The sequence below is a fragment of the Haplochromis burtoni genome, unplaced genomic scaffold (genome assembly GCF_018398535.1).
Source record: "Haplochromis burtoni strain Fernald_Lab_line unplaced genomic scaffold, NCSU_Asbu1 Contig_144, whole genome shotgun sequence".
Taxonomy (NCBI): domain Eukaryota; kingdom Metazoa; phylum Chordata; class Actinopteri; order Cichliformes; family Cichlidae; genus Haplochromis; species Haplochromis burtoni.
Window position 1 is genome coordinate 919,371 of NW_024582505.1, and position 20,239 is coordinate 939,609.

The 20,239-nt window shown below is 42.9% G+C and overlaps 1 protein-coding gene across 4 annotated transcripts in view; it reads right to left on the reverse strand.

The window, feature by feature from the left end:
* Positions 1 to 20,239, reverse strand: part of pitpnm3 (PITPNM family member 3) — a 115,567-nt gene that overhangs the window by 18,632 nt on the left and 76,696 nt on the right. For 3 of the 4 annotated variants that reach the window (XM_005932030.3, XM_014336714.2, XM_005932031.3), the window contains exons 9-13: positions 18,699 to 18,856; positions 18,301 to 18,471; positions 8,593 to 8,787; positions 8,294 to 8,442; positions 5,717 to 5,833 (exon numbers count right to left, since the gene is read on the reverse strand). In XM_005932030.3, coding sequence (XP_005932092.1) covers positions 5,717 to 5,833; positions 8,294 to 8,442; positions 8,593 to 8,787; positions 18,301 to 18,471; positions 18,699 to 18,856 — 790 coding nt within the window. The remainder of the gene's footprint in view (positions 1 to 5,716; positions 5,834 to 8,293; positions 8,443 to 8,592; positions 8,788 to 18,300; positions 18,472 to 18,698; positions 18,857 to 20,239) is intronic. The other variant, XM_014336715.2, reaches the window with a different exon arrangement.

Here is a 20,239-nt window from a genome sequence, read left to right on the forward strand (position 1 = left end):
AGCCATTCAGGCTAGATTCGATCTGAGGAAGAAGCAGACGGAAGCTCTGCGCGACATCATCCCCAGACGTCAGCCGAAACCCAAGCCCGCAGCTAGCTCTCACAGGCCCGCCGCTCCTCTGCCAACTGGCAAGAGACCGGCGCCCACTGCTGAAGTGGGTGTGCCGACAGCGAGAGCACATCCTCCGGCCCGAGCTCCACGCCAGTCGGCCTGGAGCAAAGGCCCACCCTCGGGCCCCCGGCGGGACCCGACGCCCAGGAGGAAGAAGCCTCAGCCCTCCTAGCTGTGGTTTCGAGTGGAGAGGGGGTCCAGCAGCAGGGAGACGCTGCTTTTACCCCTCTGTTGCCGCACAAGAGGTGCCACTTAAGTTCTGTTCAGGTTGTCAGCCCCAGAAGGCACTGCACTTTCCTAACACTGTCTCCCAAGCACAAAACCCCTGCACACAAAATGCCTCAGGTAACTCCCTGTTCAGGTGTGTTAAATGTTCAGGTGACCACATCGAGTGTTCCCGCTGTTTTTCATTGTTGTGCCCCAGAAAAGGTGCCTCCAACAAAATGTATAAATGTACATGTTTCCATGTTAAAATCAATAAAGAGTGTTGTTTATTCTCAAACAATCACAAATGCTCTCAGCCTGCAGGCAGAATGAGCCAGGTCAGGCAGGTGATGCAGTCCCCTGCAGAAAAACCTGGGGGCGACAACGCCCCGCCCACGGTGCTGCAGGTCAGCCGGCTGGCTGCTCACTTCCCTCAGTGGCGCGCTTGCGCCCCCTCTCCATGGGTGCTGCGAACCATTGCCATGGGTTACCGGTTGCAGTTCCGGGTCAAGCCGCCTCGTTTCCAAAGAGTCGTAAACACGACTGTCAACACCGAGGCGGCCATGATACTCAGAGAGGAAATAAAAGCGCTATTGCAGAAAAGAGCAATACGAGTGGTCCCTGCTTCGGAGACAGACAAAGGTTGGTACAGCCGTTATTTTGTTGTTCCGAAAAAAGGGGGAGGGCTTCCTCCCATCCTCGACCTGCGAGTCTTGAACACGTATCTACGAACGTACAGGTTCAAGATGCTAACACTCAGACAGCCCTTGAATGCGGTCGGCTCGGGAGATTGGTTTGCAACAATCGGTCTAACAGATGCTTATTTCATGTGGCTATACACCCGAAACACAGGCAGTTTCTGAGGTATGCATTCGAGGGCGTAGCCTACGAATACCTAGTGCTGCCGTTTGGGCTGTCGCTCGCTCCTCGCGCCTTTACGAAATGTGCCGAGGCAGCGCTAGCGCCCCTCAGAGAGAGGAATCCGCATCTTAGCCTACCTAGACGACTGGGCTCTCGTAGCTTGCTCCAGAGAGCAGGTAGAGACACAGCTGTCGCTGGTTCTGTCACACATTCAGACACTGGGGTTCTCTGTGAACTTTCAAAAGAGCTCGCTAATCCCGAGTCAGCAGATTACTTTTCTCGGTTTGGAAATATGCTCGCTTTCCAGCCGCACACGTTTGTCGGAGCACAGAGTGGCCGCGTTTCATCGCTGCCTCGCTCAGTTTCATTTGGGACGCAGACTGCGTTTCCAGACGATATTAAGCTTGTTGGGCATGATGGCATCTTTGATCGCCGTAGTGCCACTTGGACTGTTAAAAATGAGAGCGTTTCAACGCTGGACTCTCTCTCACCGTTCATGTGCATCGTGTCACCTCCGGAGGAGGCTGCCGGTAACCGCGTCTTGCATGCTAGCTCTCAGTCCTTGGAGGGAGCCCGGGCTGCTCCTGTCTCGCTCTCTGCTGTTATGGTGCAGTGTTCATTTTCTGTCTCTAAGATCCACCCATGTCCCGGGCCACCTGAACCTGGGGCCCGACCTTCTCTCCACCTCTGGTGAGAGAATGGAGGTTACACCCTTTAATAGTGGCTCAGATTTGGGACCTATTTGGCAAGGCGCAAATAGATCTTTTTGCTTCCAGGGTAAATACTCACTGCCCCCTGTTCTTCTCCATAATCGACCACGATGCACCCTTGGGCTTGGACGCGCTAGCGCACCAATAGCCAGACGTGCTCCTGTATGCATTTCCCCCAGTGGAAATGATATCTCCAGTTCTAGAGAGAGTGCGTCGGCATTCCCTCTCTCTGATTCTAGTGGCCCCTTGGTGGCCCACAAGGTCGTGGTATGCAGAGATAATCAGCCTGCTAGCAGTGAGTCCTTGGCAGCTTCCTCTCCGCAGGGATCTCCTCTCTCAGGCGGGAGGAGAAGTGTTTGATCCGCGCCCAGATCTGTGGCGCCTTCATGCTTACCTGCTGAGAGGTTAAACTTGATTGCTAAGGGTTTGCCACCTAGTGTGATAGCGACAATTCAGAGCGCTAGGGCCTCATCTACTAGAGGCTTGTATGCTTACAAATGGCGAGCCTTCAAGCAATGGTGCCAGGACCGCCACACTCTCCCATTTCAGTGCTCTATTGTGGATGTTTTGACATTCCTGCAGGAGCTGCTGGATAAGGGCCTTTCATTTTCGACAATTAAGGTTTATTTAGCAGCTATATCTGCTTGTCATATTGGCTTTGACGGGGTGACACCAGGTACACATCCCCTCGCCATACGTTTTCTGAAAGGAGTTCACCGGCTGAGGCCCATGCTTAAGTCCAGTGTCCCTGCTTGGGACTTGTCTTTGGTGCTGGAGGCCCTTTGTAGCCCCCCGTTTGAACCCATTGAGTCTGTGGATATGAAATTTCTTTCATATAAGACTGCATTACTTCTCGCTTTGGCTTCGGCAAAGCAAGTGGGTGACCTCGAACTGAGGGATGACTGTGATGACAGCGGCTACTTGTGCAGGCGGGGCCGTGCGCTTGTCATCACACGTCATCTGCCTTAAAGGCGTGATTAAAGGTTTCTTCAGCCAGGACACGCGAGGGTGTGATATCCCATACTTATGTGTTGTACCTCGTTCCTCTCCTTCAGGGAACAGAAGTTATAGACATAACTATTCGTTTTTCAAGGTTTGTGCTGTATCTAAGGGAACGTCTTCTGTGGATTTAAGATTTCTTGATTCTTTGTCTCTGTCATGTAATCTGAGATGACTCTACAAGAGTAAGTCTGCCTCATCATTTGTTGCAGGACACCTTGCTCCACCTGTAGCTGAGGATTTCTTTATGATTAAGGGTTTATTGTCCGGGGACATCATTAAGCTCTGCAAAGTGAATTTATGAACAGATGCCTTCCTGATGGTAATGTGTAATGTATAAGAAACAGAACATCTAAAGCACCTGAACTATTGTGAACGTCCACCAAAATCAGTCGTCACTTTTGTCTGTACATGGCCTGTCTTTACAAGCCTTTGAGACAAACACAATCAGAGGGAATGAGATGAAAAATAGCCATAAATTTCCTGCTTTCATGCCCTGTTTTTCCAAATTTCCAAGTCCAGCCAAATACTGCTGAAGAGTGCACTGTGGGACCTTACAGAAAAGCATGCTAACTCCCTATTAAGCTTCCTTGTCATGTTCTATTCTCCATATTGCACTATTCAGTGAGTACCTCCAAGTGTGCCAGCAGTGGAACACTAATCCCTAAATCTCTTCTTGCTGAGATGGTTGCATTTTAATAGCATATTATGAGCGCGCTAATGTATAATTCACAGACTCTGTTGTGGGTCACCATGACAGAAACTGTAATTTTCCCTCCCTAACTTCTCTGTCATTTCTGCAACCTCAACGTTATACTGAAGAATTTTAACAGCATACAGTGCAAGTTTTATCAGCCTCACAAAGCTAGTATTTCAATTTTGGATTTATGTTTGTACACTGTAACAATAATTGATCAAAATAAATTATCAAAGGGGCCAACTTCTATAAATAAAATATCACAGGTGTACAGCCACACGCGCAAACAAAAGCAGCAGCGACGATAAATTTATTAACTCAATCGTTATTTACTGGGGTTGTTTCATCAGGATTAAGAGGCTCAGATGACATTTCAGTTACTTGAAAATGTTCTGTTGTTTATTGACAACACTCAGTAAAAGATAATGGAGCATCTGCACATGACAAATACAGCTAAATGCTAATGTGATCAACCATGTTGTTGTTGTGCTTTACCGTCTCACCACATCGGCTAATGATAATTGATTTAAAGGATGTGACATCTAACAACGAAGTTCAATGTTTCCAGCTGCTATCCCGCATTAGCTTTGTCAACAGTTAATTGTCTGCCAGCAAGAGGCGTCACTTACTCATCCTGTGATGGCAATGCAGAGAGAGAACATGTAAATATATATGTGCATACCTGTGCGTGTACATGCACCAGCATACAGTTTAACAAGATCCCAGCCTGCAGCTATGTGACTTGAGTGCATCACATAGCTCAGCATAGATTTATTTTTTGTGTCATGAACTCTGTGTGGTATATGTGAAAACAATACGAACAAGCAACTTGTGGCTAATGACACCATCAACTCACAGACAAAACTATGGAGGACACGAGTTAGTGAGTCAGACACCTGCCTGTTAAAGAGCAGCACACGAGAAGCAACACAAGAAACAACTGCCACAGTAGTGGTCCCTCTCCAGCTGTGACAAAGGCCTCTTACCACAGCAAGAAAACTTTGAAATAGTTGCCAAATCTCTCCGAATAGCATCGCCCTGCAACAGATCATCTGGCTGTGCCCGGACTGAATCAGCATGGGGCTGCTTTAAATCTACACGTACCGACTCGTATCCAGGACGGGGGCAACTGCTTTGAGCACTAACATAAGAATCACATCACTTAGCTGAGGTGAAGCATGAACAAGTCGACACCGAGAAAAAGAAAACCTTCAAACTCAAATATAGTTATGTTTCCATGGCTATTCGGTTCTATTTATAGCCACATGAAAAGCAAGCAGGCACTAATTTTGTGTTTTTAGAAAAGGGATAGCAATGTGACCTTGATTATTCTACTCGGCAGGGTTCAGGAACATCGAGCAATTGTATGCGTCTGCCTGCATCAGTGATTCAAGGTGAATGTGTGGGAGTATTTTAAGATTTTTCCAGCTTCAGATCATTCATGGAGGCCAAAGACTTAACTACTACAGCTTCAGCCGTCTGTAATACCCGTATTTTAACCCTGATTAAGTGCATGTTACAAATTAGGGAAAGATGACTGAAATCAGATTTTGTCTACTTAGAACTTTTACACCCTTTTTGTGTCACTTCATCTGCATCTTGCAATCGAACCCAGTTGTTGCAAACAAAGGCATTTAATTTTTCTTTTTTAATTTGGATCAACATGCCATCGTTGGTCCATGCCTTAAAGGCACAGCCAATCTCTTAACCACCAGATTTCTGGCTGACAAACCTGAGGCTCATCACCTAATCAACACCCTGCAGTATATATACACTAGCTCGCAGATTGTTCGTTCAATTGTTGTGGTAGAGAGGAGCCTTTCTCGTTTCCCAAACTCTTGCTCTGATCGCTAGTTTGCTAACCTGCTATCTTTGCGCCCTAGGTTTCCTGTGTGAGCCAGCCAAACCTGTGTCAACTCTGTCTGCTGATTGATTCGAAAGCTTGCCAACCCTGCCTGCCACTCTACACGTCTACAGTCTTTGCCAGTGTCAGCCACAGCTGAAAAAGCCTTTTAACTAGACTCTAGGATCATCTTTTTAGTCAGCCAATTCTTGATTCCCAAAACACTGAACATCATGTTAATCTGGTATTAAAGTATATACATCCAAAAAAAGGGGAATTTTAATTTTTTACCCTTAGTTTGACATGTGTCCTCCTTCTAAGCCACTTCTCACGGGGACCAGAGGGTGAGAAAGGAGCCGAGTCCAAGTTGTCTGCTTCCTTTGCCTTTATGCAGTCACATCGCATGAGCTGTTAATGAATACAAAAATATTTAAAATAAGAACAGGCATTTCCATAAGATAACACAGGTTTGTTTAACAGTAATGCCACTACTGTGATGGTGGCATTACTGTTAGCTGATATACTGACGAACAGTGCATCTAAAGCCTTAAAAGAGGTTTATCGTGTTTCTAATTCACAGTTTTGTAGAGAATTACTGCATATTGCTTGACTGAGGCTCTGCTTATCATTTTTGACCAGGTGGCCTAAACATCAAGAGAGAGTTTCCATAAAGACAGCAACAGAAAGTCTGACAAATGACTTTTCACACAACTTTTACATTCTGTTACAAATCGTAAAAATTCTGCAGCACAAATGATGCTGTACACCAAGGTTTATTAAATTCCTAATGACTTCAATAGAGCTTTGTTTACTTTGTGCATTTCTAAATCTTCTCCACTGTCACACAAAGGCAACACACAGCAGATCGAGCCAACACGAAAAGATTTCTTTTCCCTATGGAAGCTCTGCTTTCTAATCATCTGTTTTAAAAGAGTGCCAGTGTTTCTAGAAGTTTTTCATAAGAAATAATGTGATTAAACAGATGTTTTTCAAATGTATTTACTGGCATAGTGTTCATTGGTGTCTGAGGAGTTACAGATTCTCCTTATCCTTGTTATCATAGGTTAAAGCTGAACTGCCCATAATATTTTTATGGGCAGTTCAGTGGGCAAAATGTGGCATAAACCTTGTCAAGGTTCATTGCTTAATTCCAGCTTTACTGCTAGAAATATATACTGCCAGCATGTTAAGACTCTCCTGACCAAATGATGGGTCCGTATGACTAATTAAAGTTGAGGATGGTAATATGGAAATGACTACAGCTGAGCCTAAGCTGAGAACATATTTGCAGACTTTTGAAATCCTAACCAAAGAGTTGGCAGCACACATACATTTTCAAACTTTTGTAGATTTCAGTCATACGCTTATTGAATTTATTTATAAAGAAGACTAAACCACAAAATCAGACATGTCCATATTTTTGTCATATCAAAGAGCAAGCTTGATAAAAGGGTTTCAGTTTGTCAGAGGCTCAGCTGTGATGGGTCAGATGAATCCTGAACAGCTTCACATAAGATCAAGCACGTCAAGTGTAACTTTGCCTTGTTTTGCACATCATGTGTGTGTGTGCGTGTGTGCGTGTGTGTAAAAGAGTCCTTTAGAGAGTCCTATTTCATGATTTCATGCTGACAGCTGAAAAGTTAGGCAGCATCTACAACATATGCTGAACAGAGTTTCATGTCTGGACAAAAATGTGAAGTTTGACTGGTTGTGGTTGTTGTGGACTTTTGGAATCAGATCAAACTCAAATGGCTGAGTTCCTCACATGCCATCCATTCAATTACAGTGAAGCATGCTCCCATTTACAGTACAGCTGAACCTTTTTCTTCATCTCTGCTAGTCTGAGCGTGAACGATTCTCTGCGTTCTGAATTAGCCTTGTGATAGACAGGTGACCTCTCCAGGGTGCAGCCCTCCTCTTGGCCTGTTACAGCCGGGATAGTATTCAGGCGATCCACGTGACCCTGAATTGGATGAGTGGTTAAGAAAACGGATGGATGGACTATCTCCTAGTGTGACAAATAGGTCAAGTCATTGTATGCTCTTTGAATTACACATTGTATGAAATGTTTTACATTAATAAACCCTTTCTCTTTTGTCCTGTTATGTAGAGAACAGGACAGTTTATTGTTTTAAGCACACTGCATGAAATGCCAGTGCATGAGTCTAAAAACGCCACAGTTTATTCTTATAATGTTAAGATACACTGTTTCCAACTTGACACCTCTGCTCATTATCTCCATGTCCTACCTCCCACACCTTTATCGTTGTTTTTGTTCCTATATTGAACTGCTTTAGAGAGCTGAACTTGTTTTTGGTCTGTCTCTCAGAAAGAGTCCAGTGGATGACGCTTTTAGATATTTAAATACAGTTAGGTAAAAAGAAAGTACAGCCTCTGTCATTTTACATATTATGATATAATACAACCACAATTCCAAAAAAGAGTCGCGAATAAAAACAGAATGCAATGATTTGAAAAGGAACTGGCAGCAATTTACCATCTAATTTCCTTTGGAAACAGTAAGTGTGTACATAGACAGAATGAGGATGGATAGGTGGATGTGTTTGTATTTTTAAAAAATGATGGTGGTTCTTTATTTATATAGGCAATAGGCAATTTATATTTCATCATTTGCAGGGAATGAGTGAAAATAAGATTGAAAATATCATCAGAAGCTCAAAGAATCCAACGAAAACAAAAAGCATACCTCATCTAGTGATCATGTCCAGATCAAAGCTGTGATTAAGGGTATAAGTGAGCTGCAGGATTTAGTTAGCTTCAATTTGCAAAAACAGCCATTTTCGAGAACACTAGTTTATTAAATATGCTGTGGAGAAAACAATACTGCTATTAGTAAGGCTCTCTCACCTGCCGAAGAACAAAAGCTGCCACGTCAGTGGACTCCCAGTAGGAGGCGTGAAAAAGGTGAGGCAGAGCCACTGTTGGAAACGCAGTCAGCACATCAGGGCAGTACAGAGCATAGTCCAGCCTCTTGGAGCCCCACCAACTACTGGAAACTGAAACATAAACACACATCCTCATACTTAGATGGGGGAACTGAGGTCACTTTAAAAGCTGTGAAAGCTCATCAACTTGAATTAATCTCCAGAAGACAAATGGAAGACGACGGCGTGGCCTTTCTGTCTCTTTGTTTTCCTCCCACTCACTGTTAGCGATGGTGTTTCCAAGTTGGCCCATGGAGCAAATCGACATTTCACTTTCCACACTGGTCACACTGGCTCTACGCCCCCCCTCTTCTCCTCCTCCTTCAGTGTCGGTCTCAGAGGACTGCTGCGAAGTCGGCCCTCCGTGAGTTTGCTCACCTTCCAAAAACACATTTGGATGACTTTGGATACTGTCTGCTATAGAGGGAGGGGGGAAAGGGGAAATACAAGAACAAATGGAGAGGGAAGAAGAAAGGAAATGCTTTGATTACAACAATTGACTGGTCTGAATCTTTAAATCAATGCTGCTATTTGCCTAATAAGCCAGGTTCTCGCTGTGTATTGACTTGCTTTGCATTTTATAAAGCAAAACCAAAGACAAGCACTATGTATAAGTGTGATAACAGATGAAAAGCTTGTTCCACACTTTGTGGGTTTGAATCAATTTATTAGACTGTATTTGGCATTAGCTTTGGGAGCCAGAAAGCATCTTGCTCTTGGTTCCTGCGGAAAAGTAGAATAATTTATCAGGTTGGGTTCCTCGTTTCCCCCAGCAAGGCTCTACACTGCATTTTCCTATTTGTTCTGTCTTAATACTGAAGGTCCCAGAGACCTCGTTTCACTAGACATCCCAAACATAACATTTTTCTCTCACAGACCCTAAAAGAAAAAGCATCATATGATTATTAATTCAGACAGCAGAGAGGCAAAGGCCTATCAGCTCTGTTCATTAGCACATTTATCTTAACAGCTATAAAAGATTCAGGACAAAAGGAGATTGACGCTGAATGTAACAGAGCTTCTACCTGAGAATATTCTCTGACAAGATGAACAACAGCAGCAAAAGAAAAACAGCTAAAGGCTCATCTCTTTGTTTGAGAATGCTCCCTTGATGTTTTCTGCTTTGACCTATACTATAAAACTTTTTTATCTCTTGAGAGTACTGATTATCCTATTACCGAAGCCATTTTTTATGAAAGTAGAATGGCAACTACAAACCCACCATTACATCTCTATCTCTCTTTCTCTCCTGAGAGCAAATGCTAATCAGAACACATCGTGTCTGGGCTGGTCTTTGATCGGCGCTTCGGATACAGCATACCCTTCACAGTTTCTTCTATCAGTTTACTTCTACTTGTGCCAAACATAAACATTAACATTACAGATAAACATCTGTGGACATTGTGGATGCCTGCCTCTATTCAGTATCTTCAAATGGCCGTGATGTGTCAAAGTCATTATCCAGAATTTTCAGTTTGTTTCACAGCTTGGTATGCTCACGTTAGCCCTTTCTCTGCTGTTGGATGGCTATAAATATGCCAGCAGATGAAGTCCCATGTTGCCTGTTTGGTTTGAGAAGGATGAGCAACTGCAGCAGAATACAGATTAACTGCGGCTCTCAGAAACATGGGGGAGAATCAGCGGTGGTTAACGAATCCCCGCAGTCGAGGCAAAGAATAGTCCACATTCGGTCTGTTAGGAAGATGATGAAGAAATCTGACACATACCCTGTACTTATCAGTGCCGGGCATCTGATTGCCAAATTTTCTGTGTCACAGGTCTGTGTTATGTGAATACATGTGGGAAGAAAAGACATTTCTAGATGAGAAGGGAAAAATGTAACTGTTCAGTATTTTAAATGAAGTCTACCAGTTTAAAATATAACTTCAATGTTGTGTTACATAAACACATTTGTGTGGTGATGAGCATGTGGGGTCCTGCATTTGTTTGAAAATGCAGTCTTTTAACAGATAACTACTCAAATCTTTGCAGTTCGCATTACTGGACATTGTTTTTACTTATGGCAATCTTTTTTTTTTAAGGATATGTACTGGGGATGACACAACGACTCAAAAACAGGATTGTTATCTAACACCCGATTCTATCTAGGACCACAACGAGTGGGATTTAATCTTTAGTTTGCTGTGGAGAGCAATCTTTCATTATCGGTCCCCAACTCAGTAAAAACTGCAAAACAAAAACGCCTAAATGTCACAGTCCTATGGTTCTGTTCTTTTGTTCTTTTTCTTGTGAACTCGTGTTTGAGTTTCATTGTTATTCCAGTTTTTGTATTTTGATTGCTGATTCGAGTTCTTTTTCAGTATCGCTCTTTGTTTTCGAGTCCCAGCTTTTGTTTATCATTTATACAGGGAGTGCAGAATTATTAGGCAAATGAGTATTTTGTCCACATCATCCTCTTCATGCATGTTGTCTTACTCCAAGCTGTATAGGGGCAGGGGCAGGGATAGCTCATTAGGTAGAGTGGTGGCCCCATGATGGGAAGGTCGGGGGTTCGACTCCACTGAACGGCTACCCTGAGGTACCCCTGAGCAAGGTACCGTCCCTACACACTGCTCCCCGGGCGCTGCATTGGTGGCTGCCCACTACTTCACTGGGTGAATGGGTTAAATGCAGAGGAACTATTTCCCTATGGGGACTAACACACACACTTTATAGGCTCGAAAGCCTACTACCAATTAAGCATATTAGGTGATGTGCATCTCTGTAATGAGAAGGGGTGTGGTCTAATGACATCAACACCCTATATCAGGTGTGCATAATTATTAGGCAACGTCCTTTCCTTTGGCAAAATGGGTCAAAAGAAGGACTTGACAGGCTCAGAAAAGTCAAAAATAGTGAGATATCTTGCAGAGGGATGCAGCAGTCTCAAAATTGCAAAGCTTCTGAAGCGTGATCATCGAACAATCAAGCGTTTCATTCAAAATAGTCAACAGGGTCGCAAGAAGCGTGTGGAAAAACCAAGGCGCCAAATAACTGCCCATGAACTGAGAAAAGTCAAGCGTGCAGCTGCCAAGATGCCACTTGCCACCAGTTTGGCCATATTTCAGAGCTGCAACATCACTGGAGTGCCCAAAAGCACAAGGTGTGCAATACTCAGAGACATGGCCAAGGTAAGAAAGGCTGAAAGACGACCACCACTGAACAAGACACACAAGCTGAAACGTCAAGACTGGGCCAAGAAATATCTCAAGACTGGTTTTTCTAAGGTTTTATGGACTGATGAAATGAGAGTGAGTCTTGATGGGCCAGATGGATGGGCCCGTGGCTGGATTGGTAAAGGGCAGAGAGCTCCAGTCTGACTCAGACGCCAGCAAGGTGGAGGTGGAGTACTGGTTTGGGCTGGTATCATCAAAGATGAGCTTGTGGGGCCTTTTCGGGTTGAGGATGGAGTCAAGCTCAACTCCCAGTCCTACTGCCAGTTTCTGGAAGACACCTTCTTCAAGCAGTGGTACAGGAAGAAGTCTGCATCCTTCAAGAAAAACATGATTTTCATGCAGGACAATGCTCCATCACACGCGTCCAAGTACTCCACAGCGTGGCTGGCAAGAAAGGGTATAAAAGAAGAAAAACTAATGACATGGCCTCCTTGTTCACCTGATCTGAACCCCATTGAGAACCTGTGGTCCATCATCAAATGTGAGATTTACAAGGAGGGAAAACAGTACACCTCTCTGAACAGTGTCTGGGAGGCTGTGGTTGCTGCTGCACGCAATGTTGATGGTGAACAGATCAAAACACTGACAGAATCCATGGATGGCAGGCTTTTGAGTGTCCTTGCAAAGAAAGGTGGCTATATTGGTCGCTGATTTGTTTTTGTTTTGTTTTTGAATGTCAGAAATGTATATTTGTGAATGTGGAGATGTTATATTGGTTTCACTGGTAAAAATAAATAATTGAAATGGGTATATATTTGTTTTTTGTTAAGTTGCCTAATAATTATGCACAGTAATAGTCACCTGCACACACAGATATCCCCCTAAAATAGCTAAAACTAAAAACAAACTAAAAACTACTTCCAAAAACATTCAGCTTTGATATTAATGAGTTTTTTGGGTTCATTGAGAACATGGTTGTTGTTCAATAATAAAATTATTCCTCAAAAATACAACTTGCCTAATAATTCTGCACTCCCTATATAGGTTTTATTCCCGTCTTCAGTTCATCTTATTCCAACTAGAGTTTCATTTTTTATCGATTTTTGTTGTTATTTTATGGTAGAGCCTATGAAGTTAAATGAATTGCAAAATGTGAGCGCTTGTAGAATAAATGTGAGAACCTGTAGGGAAAAAAAACACACATATTTACTAGGGGTGCAACGATACACAAAATTCACGGTTCGGTTCGGTTCGATACTTTGGTGTCACAGTTCGATATTTTTTCGATGAAGTGGGATGATGGTGGCACCCCATGTCTGACCCGAGTGACTTTTCCCCCGCCGGTGCGTGACCGGCCGGTGCGCCAAAAGAAGGCACCGGACATTTGCAGGACTTTGTGTGGGGTATGGGGTCGTGGGGACGACTGACCCCTTAGGTGGGGGTATGTAGCGGGTCAGGGCTGTTCGGGGTTCGTTTGTACAGTTATGTTTTGTTTATGTTGCCATAGTGACGGGTGACGCCCTCTCGCTGCACGGTGTGTCCTTCCGGGGTCAGGGGCGCCCTGTGTGTTGTTGTTGTTGCTGTGCGGTTGCCGCGCTGAGCAGTTAGCTAGCGGCAGGTTCTTCTGCAGATGTCAATAAAGGCTGTGCTCCCTGGCTACTCACGGGAAGCAAGACCAAACGACACCTCCGTCTCCTCCTTGCTGAGCTCGCCACAATATTAACGAAGTCTACACTGCCACAGCCTTAAAATTCAGGGAAATGAAGGACGCATTTCAGGGCCGCATTTCGAGCAGCCTTTGAATTGGGACAGCCTTCGGCGCGCCGCTGTGACGTAATCGGCCTTGAAATGCGTACTTTAAGGCTGCAGACCCTGAATTGGGATACAGCCTGTGTTGAGCGCTCAGTGGATCTGCGCTCGACAGTGCAGCCTAGGCGGAGTAGTCGAACGCAGATTCACTGAGCGCTCAACACAGACAGCATCGTCAGAAGGAAAGTTGATAAAATAAATTACAAATTTTGTATTGTTCGATACATATGCGTACCGAACCGAAAGCACTGTATTGAACGGTTCAATATCGATACGAGTATCGTTGCACCCCTAATATTTACCTTCATACCTGTCCTCCTACACTGTGTTGTTTGCAGTTTCAGTTTTTTTGTCATTTCTTGGCCCTTGTTTTGTCAGAGTACATTTACTGTGGTATCTTCACGTTAGCTCGTTCACTCACAGTATTGTTGTGTTTCCTCATTTCCGTGAGAGTTGTTTGTTTCCCAAACACAAGTGACTGTTATTAGAATCTGTGTCTGATTTTGAGTTGATACCCTCCCATTGATTGTCTGATTATCCTCATCTGTCTCTCATCACCCAGCTATGTCCATCCCCCTGATTAGCTCTCTCATGTCTCCCCTCAGTCTTGAGCATCTGTGTGCTTTCCCAGTGTGGTGCTTGTTTGTTTACCTGGAGTTGTAGACTTTTTTAAACTTTGTGTTAAATATACAACATTCACCCAGTAACACAGTTCTTTTCCTATGCCTAGCACTTTATATCTCCTTGCCCAAGGATACGTTGGCATGCCGACTGGAGCAGCCGGGTATGAACCACTAACCCTTTAGTAGATAACAAATTAGTATATAACCTGCTCTACCTGCAGCTAGAGCTACTCCACAGACTTTTGCACCATTACGACTTCTGTTTCCAGCCCAATAAAATGTTGTTTTTTTACTTCATGACTGAGCATTAGGCCTTGGAAATATCCAATATCTACCCATACTGTACAGGAGTAGAACTTCATATAAATTCTCCTCAGTACACCAAAGGATTTTCTGTCAGTGACCTGGTGCTAATCACAAGAGGCCAAGATCTAAACAGTAATCAGACAGTTGGTTTAAATGTATTATTTGAGGGGCATAAATTTTGTTTAAATGAAAATTTCCAAAGCTGTACATCAATATCACACAAAAATCCATACACCTTGTGTTTTATAGTGGTAGTGCTCTATTTTCACTTTAATAATTTGGAAGAAAAAAAATCCTTCCTGTACTTCCTGTCACTACTTTATAACTCATACAGACACAGTTGTATTTAAACTGAGGACATCACATTGATTCAAGTTTCACTGCAGTACGCCTGCTGTAAACCCAATCAAACCTAATCATTTTCTAAGATTAAACATCACTGTAAAATGTTATGGGGGGGATCTTGTGAAGCTTTTCCCCCACTGTCCCCATAACAAAAGTGTTCAAAGTAAGCACACACAAATGCAGCCACACTCAACATCCTGCTTTCATTAATGAGACCTGCCCTAAGCCTCTCAGAGGAACCTTCCTCTCTTTCAGTCTATCGAACAATTGCACAGCCCTATCTTTCTTTCACAGCACAATGAGCAAAGAGAGGCAGAAAAGGAGGGGGCGGCACTGACTCTGGCGTCATTTTCTGAAACATGCGCATTCACCAAACCACCAAAGATGCGTGCTGAGGAAGAAGAGGGTCATAAAAATCTGCTAGAGTTGCCAGGAAAAATGGAGATGGAAGGGGACATACATTTTCCAGCTTTTCTTCCCCCCTGCTTATATGCATGTCTTTGTGTGCCTAAGTTAAAGCAATAAGAGCAAACAGAGGTTTGATTAAATTACCAGTATTTACATAGAAGGAATTTTAAATAAGTGTGAAGAATGAGTGGTAAAAGAAAGGATGAACAGAGGACTTTGCAAGTGAGGGAGGATGATCCTTAGAAAGTCGTTGTCACAAAAAGACATGAAAAGGGACTTTCAACCCACTCAGCCATTGCAGCGCTCTCAGCCTCCATACTGAACATCTGATTAACAAATACATTTATGGTGAGCTAAATTATACTGCCGTCAACCTTTTACATTAAAACGCCATTAGCTGTGCCATTAATACTGATAAGGATTATTATAATTCCTTTTGCATTTGCTGTTTGGATGATCATATTTCCCATTGGGCTGTTGCTGGAAATCAATAACAAGAGGGCCCATTCTCTGTATATTAGCAGCATTCATCATAATAAAAGCTCTACTGTTGGCGGATGTAGATGTCAAAGTCATACCCACAGGAGCCTGATTTGATTGGCTCTCCATGCCTTTATAACAACTAATTACCATATTACAGAGCAGGAAATGGGTAATGTGAGCGCCCCTGTAACTTCTGTGCGCCTGCACCTGTCTATGGTTTTTGATTTAACACACATCGCAATTTGAGAGCTTCCAAGTCTGATCAACAGAACAAGGATGCAGACCTATAATTAAAACCCAATGTAGCTGCAAGCCAGTGCTGTCTGTGTGCTTTTTACACTTCATCACCTTTATCAGCACTTCTGGCTCTAAGAGGTGTCAAGCATCTCCATTTGTGACCAGCTGGATGCAATTACATTTTTTTTAAATAAAAGGAAAAAAAGACCTCAGGGGTTCAAGCATGTGTCAGATATTTCCTTTACATAGGTCTCATTGAAGAATCAGCCATGAGTCCATGTTTAAACAACAAATGATTCAAGGATCTAATGACTGCTTCAATGACTGCTCCAGGATTAGATACAGTAGTTTAGCTAATTAGATTCATTTCAAACAAAGAATAACCCTACATGGTTCTGTGTTAAGCATTCCCCATTGACACTCGGAGGTTTCTGTTACATAACTGAACCCTCCTTACAGGAAATGAAAAAAATAACCAAATTTCTCACTAATTACTTGGATAGCAATAAGTGCTCAGAGAAATCTGCTCACTATTCAAAAAATGCTTCAGCATATGGGAAACATTATTCTTATATGTAACAAATAGTAACTAAAGTGCTAAAAATGTGCTTATTTGTGGTGTTTCTGTCATGGTCCTGAGTCAGTGACCCAGTGTTTTGGATTTTGCATTGTTCGTTTTTATTCTTAGTCTTTGTTTTCATCTTGCTTCATGTATATTAGGATTTGATTTCTGTTTGGTATTTCTATCTCTTAGGTTTTGGTCCCTGTGCTCCTCATGTCTCTGGTCCCTGTACTCAGTGCTCCCTCTGTTTAGTGTCTGGTCGGTGTCTCTGTACCTGCCCCGGTCCCGCCTTTCCTGTCTAGTTGTCCCTCTCCTTATGTTCCTGATGTATCAGTATCGTGAGTCTGTGTCTGTAAGTTCTGTCTGTGTGTTTCCTGTTTTACTTTAAAGGTCCGTGTCTCAGGTTAGTGTATTCTGTCTTGCTTCCCTTGTCTCGTCTTGGCCAATTAGATTCAGGTGTGTCTCCCTCCTGTGCGCCACTTCCTTGTTACTGAGTGTGTGTATTTAGTGTCCGTGTCTGCTCCTACTTGTCGTCACGTCGTACCCTCACCAAGCGGTGTGTCCTGTCTCCCTTGCCGGTTTAGCTTACGTTTGTGTCTCTCAGTTTAGTTCAGTTTGTGTCCAGCAATAAAGCTGTTAAAGCTCACATCTGCCATTTTGGAGTCTGCATTTGGGTCCTCCATCCCTGCCTGCGTGCATACAGCCATGACAGTTTCTAATAGCTTATTCCTGTTTTTAATGAAATACAACAATGCTGAAGTCTTTGTTTATTTATTTTTTGTTGCCTGACATGCAGCTTCTCACAGGAGAGGACCCACAGAGAGGACAACTGCATTGAAGTTCCAGCCTTCAATCAACAGGCTGTAGCCAAAAGAAGCAAAGGTAATTGGAGAGTATGTATGCTGGGTGAGTAATGAGCTAACTGTACAGCGGTGCAGCAGAACAATCTTCAAAAACATAAAGCAATTTTTAAAAAAGGAAAGGAATGTGCAACAAGACTCGTGTGAGTCACACTTATTAATTTTTATTTCAGTGTAATGCCGAGCATTTCGTCAAATATTTGTCAAAAATCATAAATAAACATGTACATCATCTCTGTTTGTGCACAAAATTGTTTTTTGTTCACTTGTGTCCCAGCTTTTCTAAAGGGGAAACAAGTGTGACACAGAAACTGATAAAATTACATGCATGTGTGGTTCTAAATAAACTGTTTCTGCTCTTTTCTTTCCTAGTAGTATACCACTTTAGGGTTTCTAATAAAAAAGGATAGTTGAAAGCAAAATGGAAATTAATTTTCCCCATAACTGAGTAGACACGACTGACAAATCTGCTCTTAGTTCAGCATATTTCTAAAGCTTGCACTTCAATAGCAGGGTATACAATTTTCTAAAGCCTCACACCAACCCACAAAGCCTTATCTTCATATCTCTTCCCGTAGGCTGTTAAAACAAGCGATCAGTCCTTGTCCTACTTTCTCTCAGTAATGTAGGTGGATGGAGAGAAAGGGGAACCAGACGATGCATCATAACTGCTGTTAAGAGAGAAGCTTTATGTCCCAAGAGTGGGCTAAAACATGCACCAAATAAATCAGGGACTCATTATGGAGTCCCTACAACCAAGAATCCCAGAGAGATTACAGCAGTGCTGTGCCAGATCTAACAGCTGACTACCTCACATACTGTGACTGATCCTCAGAGAGAAGTGTCAAGCCAATGGTACTCCACCACAAGAAGATAAAGTATAATTACTTGAACCACAGGCTTTAGGGGGCAATTTTGGTTCTGCCTCTATAGGACAAAAACACACAGATGGGATCAAGGCTCTCTGTGTCCTGTATAAATGTAAATGGGAGAACTCACACTGCTAAGTCACTGAGTCTCTCTGTAGTCAGTCTACCCCTGTAATCCAGTCAGAGTAACAGAATTCAAACCAGATTTCATGAAATTAGAAATGAGAAAATAGATTAAGCAATGAAATATTCAGGAGCAGCAGTCCTCCCATATCAGCAAATTGATTTCCAGGCTTAAATCACTCGGCCTACCTATGAGCACCGAACGTCCATCTCCAAGAGGGTAGCGTTGGTAGCGTGGCACAGCAAATGGTGGCAACTTGTGGAAGAGAGGCTGCAGTAGCGGCTCCAGTCTAGAAGCCGAAGGATCCGAGGGGTAAAACAGGTTGAAAATCTGAGAGCAGGCTGGACGAAGCTGGCTCACTGAGGGTCAGAAAACACAAATGACAAGCATGACCATAAGAAAGGATTTCAACCTGAGTCAAGCAAGCCCTTTGGATAAGTGGAGTGATAAAAGCAAAGTGAAAATCAGTTTACCCTAACCCAGTGTAAACTGTTACAACGTTTTCATAGAAAAACAACATATTGATTGTATTAAATTTAAAACTACAGTACTTAAATACATGTTTTGCATCATTTCTCCTTCTTACCCTGAACAGCGGGCAGCACAGTGCGTCTCATGGCCAACACTAGGCCCAGCGGGCAGCCCAGCAGGAAGCAGTCCGATACCTCAAAGTCAAATCTGCCTGGGTTCAACACCAGACTAGTACTACTGCCGCCACGCACCTCCGTTCCCTCCTTCATCAAACTGGAAGTTTAAAAAAAACAGACATAATATACATCACTCATACAGGCAACTCACATTTAACATAATTCAGTACAAGACAAAAATATAATTAGAGTTCTGACATCTAGGATCTGAATACGCAGAAACTGGGGAGCGATGAGTAAACATCCCCCCCGGCGCTTAATGCTAAATGCTCGGTTGGTGGAAGGGGTTGAAACAGCAAACAGTGATGGAGCAGCACTGACATCTCAGAGGGGGAGTTGGGAAATTTATAGCTTGAATGGGCCGCCAAATTGGGAGCGAGCGTTTGTTATACCACTCGAAAACAGAAAGACATGTTACATGTGAATGATGTAGTGCGGCCCAATTTGTCTGCCTGATTTAGCTCCATCAACACCACCAAGCTTTTTTCCCCTACTAACTGGTTCCATGGTCTAAGAGTCCAAAGGTGTACAGTGTATGCCCTTCTCTCACCTGTAGTTTTTCCATTTCCCTCTCTTTCCTCTGTCTTTCTGCACATACTTCCATTTATAGGTGTTTGTTTCTGATCTCTGGCTACTTGCCTGAATAATCAAACATGCTCAGTGCTTATTCTCATACAGAAAATAAATAAGAAAAATGTCATTCAAAGTTTCCCTTTAAAGTACACACTTGTATTTTATATAGAGGACTTATAAGACTCATGTATTTTATATTTCTATACTTTTTTCTCATAAAACATATTGTTCACTGTATCCACACATATCCAGGACAATTTTACGAGTGCTTACAAGCCTTTAATCCCTTTAAAAATTGCAAAAAAAACCTATATTTACTATGACATGTTTCTATTTCTTTTGGGTTTGTGTGTAGGGGGGTTTCTTGCCCTTCCTCAGATGCAGGGCAGATGGTCCCCCTTTCCAAAGCCTGAGGCTCCTTCCTATTAAAAGAGAGTTTACTGCCTACTGTCAGCAAATGTCCCGCTCAAAGGGAATTGTCGTATCTAAATTAATATAAGGTCTCCGCCTCAATACGTAAAGTGCCCTGAGATGACTTTTCCTGTTATTTGGTTCCAAAATAAATTGAGCTAAATTGAATCACCATGCTATCTTCACGCTCACATGCACTAATTCACAAGCTCTTCTTTGACAAAAAATGTTACTGAATTAAGATAGTGCTCATGATTCACAGTAGCTAAATGGAAAATCTTATTAAATGGACAAAAATACACAGTCCATCACTGGTGTGTACATAACATTCAAACGAACGCTTCACCCTCTTAACACAGATTAAGGTACATTCATCACTTTTAACATCTCTGCTTTCCATGAAAAATATGAGCAAGTAGGAAATTAATACAAAAAGATCATTTTAATACAGATTTCTGGCGTGTGTGTGCAGGATTCAGCTAACATGATGACAAAA